At 40.2% G+C, this 4,843-nt stretch overlaps 1 protein-coding gene across 1 annotated transcript in view; it reads right to left on the bottom strand.

The window, feature by feature from the left end:
- Positions 1-3,125: 3,125 nt before the first annotated feature.
- The window catches only part of sez6a (seizure related 6 homolog a), a gene marked incomplete at both ends in the record, with an annotated part of 135,562 nt that continues 133,844 nt past the window's right edge, over positions 3,126-4,843 (bottom strand). The window contains 3 exons of the mRNA XM_080833578.1: positions 3,126-3,288; positions 3,620-3,725; positions 4,317-4,355. Coding sequence (XP_080689704.1) covers positions 3,126-3,288; positions 3,620-3,725; positions 4,317-4,355 — 308 coding nt within the window. The remainder of the gene's footprint in view (positions 3,289-3,619; positions 3,726-4,316; positions 4,356-4,843) is intronic.

Raw genomic sequence — 4,843 nt, 5'->3', positions numbered from 1 at the left:
AAAAAGTGTGTATACTTGTTGTATTATCTACCAAGCAAACCAGATACTTTTAAACCTACTAATCTCTTTCTTGTCTCTGAGAAGGCAGGCTAGGCAATGTTTGATGCCTTTGCAGAAAAACATGTGAAAATCCCTGTTTTTGTGTTGGCAAACATATGACCGGAGGTCAATAGCCTTATTTTGTGTCATGTTTCTAATTTTAACCAGTACTCTCGGTGGAAGGATTTTGGCTATCCATGCGATATGTGGACATATTCTGGTAATAGTGATCACAATACTCATCGCCACAGCAAAGCATACAAGAAAGAAAACACACACTTGTTCATTTCTGGCGTTTTTAATACTAAAACTCAAAACACAACATGGTTGTGGCGAAACAACATAATTTTTTTTTAGTACCTGACTTCCTTGCCATCCTTACACGGAATAAATCATGTAGAAATGAAAACAAGCATTGTGGACAAAAATGCAATATGCAGAAAATGCATACTTATTCAAATAAACACTGTTGTGTTGAGCCTGTACTGAGGACACCAGACACATTTTCATTTGGAGACCGAGTTTATTCACAAAACGTTTAGGAAAGACGAACCCCATGCAGATATTCTGTAATACCTTTTTTTTTGTGTGAAATACAGCAGACTGAGTTGCGTTATGTGTGTACAATGGTCCAGTGGAATCACTGCAAATGAGTTAACAGACATCCGGCTTCCTGTGAGGTTTCAGCTGAAGCGAAGTGCTCGGAATGACAAATGGATGATTGGAAATCCGTGCATAAGTGTGTCATTTTCAAAACATGGGGCTTTCTTGTCGAACCATCAGAGAGGGTAACACAATGAGGATAAGCCGTTGTCAGCGAATCTTTACAAAAATAATATCATGTTGCCCGCCGTCTGGTCTGTACAGAGCTCATAAGGTCCTTTGGAGAAAACGTATTTACAGGATCCAGGGGGAGGAGGGGATGGAGAGTACGAAAAGGCAGGAGCACGGGGTCAAGGGGGTCACAAGGCAAGGCCTTGTTTGTTTGTTTGTGTGTGCGCGCACTGGACCTTCCCTGCCTGAACTTTCTCTAGATTGACACCTCATATTGTCTTCTTTCCTGTGGAGGTCAAAGAAACATCACCAGTAAGATCATTCAAGTGCAAAGGGATCAGGCAGGGAAGTGATCTTATATTGCTCTAGATAAAGCTAATAAGACTGTACAGAAATCAGACAGATCTAATGACCTTCATAAATAATACATAACGCAAACAACAGCAAAGTCAGATCTGACTGCAATGTAAAATATGCATTTATGGAATGAAACCTGATCTAAATCAGAGATAAAAGAAGCTTTTACTTAATTCTGCTTGATTATTTAGTGTGAGACAATACCAGAGATGATGGACAGTGAGTAGATCCTAATTGAGATGCACATTTGACCTGAAGACGGTTTCATGCTAACAAAACATGGTGACACAAAAAGAAAGCCAAAAAACAATGATATGACGCATGCAATAACAGACGTTGACCAGAACGCTGTAATATGCAGAGAGACGAGAGAACCAACACTAGACCGATGCAAACTGTCCATATGCATAAACCTATGCATGACTTGACAAGATTTGGTTCTTCAGACAATATGAGTCGTTGAGCTTCATATTGTGTGTGTATGTGTCTGTGTGTGTGTGTGTGTGTGTGTGTGTGTGTATGTGTGTGTGTGTCATTGTGTGTGTGTGTGTGTGTGTCATTGTGTGTGTGTGTGTGTGTGTGTGTGTGTGTGTGTGTTCTTCTGTGTGTATGTGTCTGTGTGTTCACTCTGTCTGCTGACAAGACACAGCGCAGATGGAGAGTCGTCATAGCCCAACACAAAGTGACATAGACTGATGGACAGACTCAACAGAGATGCAGGACATGGTCGTGGCTTGGTCGTGACATGACTTAATGCTGACATTCAGGCCCTATGAGAGACCTCACCTCGTGGTTCCTCTGCAGGGGTAGTCAGAGCAGGGACAGACACACAGACACACAGACACACACAGAGACACACACAGAGACACACACACACACACACACACACACACACACACACACACACACACACACACACACACACAGACACAGACACAGACACAGACACAGACACACACACACACACAGACACAGGCATTGATTATCGAAGAGCACAAGCTGAGGCCAATAGACATTGTGATGAAGCATTTATTCATAAAGTCAATTAAGAACCATGAGCAATTGCTTAAGTTAAGGTGATATTTTTCTACTTCCCCTATCCCATCAGTTTAGTGTACTTGTCTCTTTTCTGATTTATGCAGTTATAATTATTGCGATGTTTGAATTTTTACAAATTCAAAGAAACTTAAAGTGCATATGCCTCCTGATAATCAAACCCATCACTTTGGTGTTAGCAGTCAGTGTCCACAAAACAAATATAAAGAATTAAGTTTTGAAGCAAACAACATCACACTAGTGATCATTATTTAAAACACTGTCTGAAAATAGTTGGACCTGCTTGCTACATCTTGACTTTGTTTTGTAAAACTTTTTGCTTTCCAGTCATTTTTAACTTCTTGACACACATAGCTATTGTCTATTATATTTTACCAGATGTCAGACATTTTACTTAAGTTTTAACTATAGTTTTAACACAGTTTAATCTAAACTTAAATGTCTTTACATTAAAGTGCATGAAGATTTGCCGAGTCAAACATTTCTCATGCCAGACTCAGACAATACAATTAAATGACAATTTTCAGGTCTGATAAAATGTCTTAAACACTGACAAACACAAATAACATGACATGGATATGACACAGGAAGGAGCATGAGTACTCAAGTACTTTGGGATTGACAGCAACACAAGGTGACCGGACAGTGGGATGGTTTCTGTTGGATCTGTCATGTTGAGGAACAAGAGCTGTGCCTCAGTGGATGAGTGCTGATGATGTGGGTGAAGAGCTCCCTCTGGTGGCTTGACATGGAATGACAGGGCAGCTCATGTGGGTGAAGAGCTCCCTCTGGTGGCTTGACATGGAATGACAATGGCAGCTCACAAACGGGGGTGATGAGAGCGAGCAGGTCGGTTCAGACGGCACCGGCTCAGCTCGACTGGGTCGTGGAACATGGGCTCAGGACAAGACAATAGTGTTCTGTGAGTCCACATCCCTGAAGTTCAGGGAATCCATACTTACTCCAGCCTCATAAATGGGATTGCTGAAGGCTGACTCCTCGGTCATGTTGTCATAGGGGGGCAGTGAGGAGGTGGGAATGTGCAGAGATTTCCCTTGCAGCCTGGGAAGGAGGAAACCAAGACAACAGCATAATTCCCTCATTATACTTCATTTCATTAAACTTTAAAGTTTTTTTTTTGTGATCAACCTGTTATTGACACCATTTATGCCATTGAGTCATGCAAGACAAAAGTATGCCCGGATACAAATTACATTTATCAGCTGGTGTACAACAGAGTTTTTTTTTTGAGTGCGCACACACAGAACAGACAGCTAGAAGACTGGAGGGAGCAATTTGCCAAATTTGAAAAAAGGAAATTGTATTGGATTATCAATCAAACTACACTTTTAAATATTATGTACATCTGCTTTTGAGGTATTCATTGAATTACCTGTAGAAGAAGACGTACATCACAAACGTCACTGCCAGAACCACTGCTACTGGAAGCATCACCGCTATGGCTATGTTGGTGCCTGTGTCTGCGTCAGAGCTTTCAACTGAATCAACAAGAGAAGGAAAGAGTCAAGTCATGTCCATAGCATCTCTTCTAACATACATACATACATATATACATACATACATACATACATACATACATACATACATACATACATACATACACACACACACACACACACACACACACACACACACACACACACACACACACACACACACACACACACACACACACACACACACACACACACACACACACACACACACACACACACACACACACACACACACACACACACACACACACACACACACACACACATACATACATAAATACATACATACATACATACATACATACATACATACATACATACATACATACATACATACACACACACATACATACATACATACATACATACATACATACATACATAAATACATACATACATACATACATACATACATACATACATACATAAATACATACATACATACATACATACATACATACATACATACTGTACATACATACATACATACATAAATACATACATACATACATACATACATACATACATACATACATACAACAGTATGTTTACTTGAGTATGACCACAACCTACCTTCTAACCGCCGCTCATTCACGTAGTCTGAAGAGGAGGCTATAGAAAACACAATAACATAGTGGAACGTGTGAAATAACACATGAAGACAGAAAAGCATCATTAAGCTAACCCACCTCTGGGTCAATGCAAAATGCTTCAGGATCTTAGCACACTTGAAATGATGGCAGTTATAATAATAGTGTATCTGGCCGCATAGCCTCATTTGCAGTGTTGAACCTCTGACCATTGGATACATTTACTCTAGCAAATACTAATGCTCTCATTTACAATTCATGAGCCATCATCAAAACACAAGAGCGGAGATCATTTCCGGGCCGCCACACAAAGTACATCACATCTGCATTCCAGGCGTATAAGTAATCTTCATTCATTAAGTATTTATAGAGATACATTTATTATTTTTGGCATTAGCTGCCACAGTGAGTCATTGATGAGGTCAGGCATGGCACAGGCAACAGTTAGTCATTAGGGTTTTTCACAATGGTGTAAAAATGGCCTGCCAAGCTACAGTTTGAATAGTCTTG

This window comes from Sprattus sprattus, assembly GCF_963457725.1.
Source record: "Sprattus sprattus genome assembly, chromosome: 1".
In the NCBI taxonomy this organism is placed as follows: Eukaryota; Metazoa; Chordata; class Actinopteri; order Clupeiformes; family Clupeidae; genus Sprattus; species Sprattus sprattus.
This window is presented reverse-complemented; position numbering and strand designations above follow the sequence as displayed.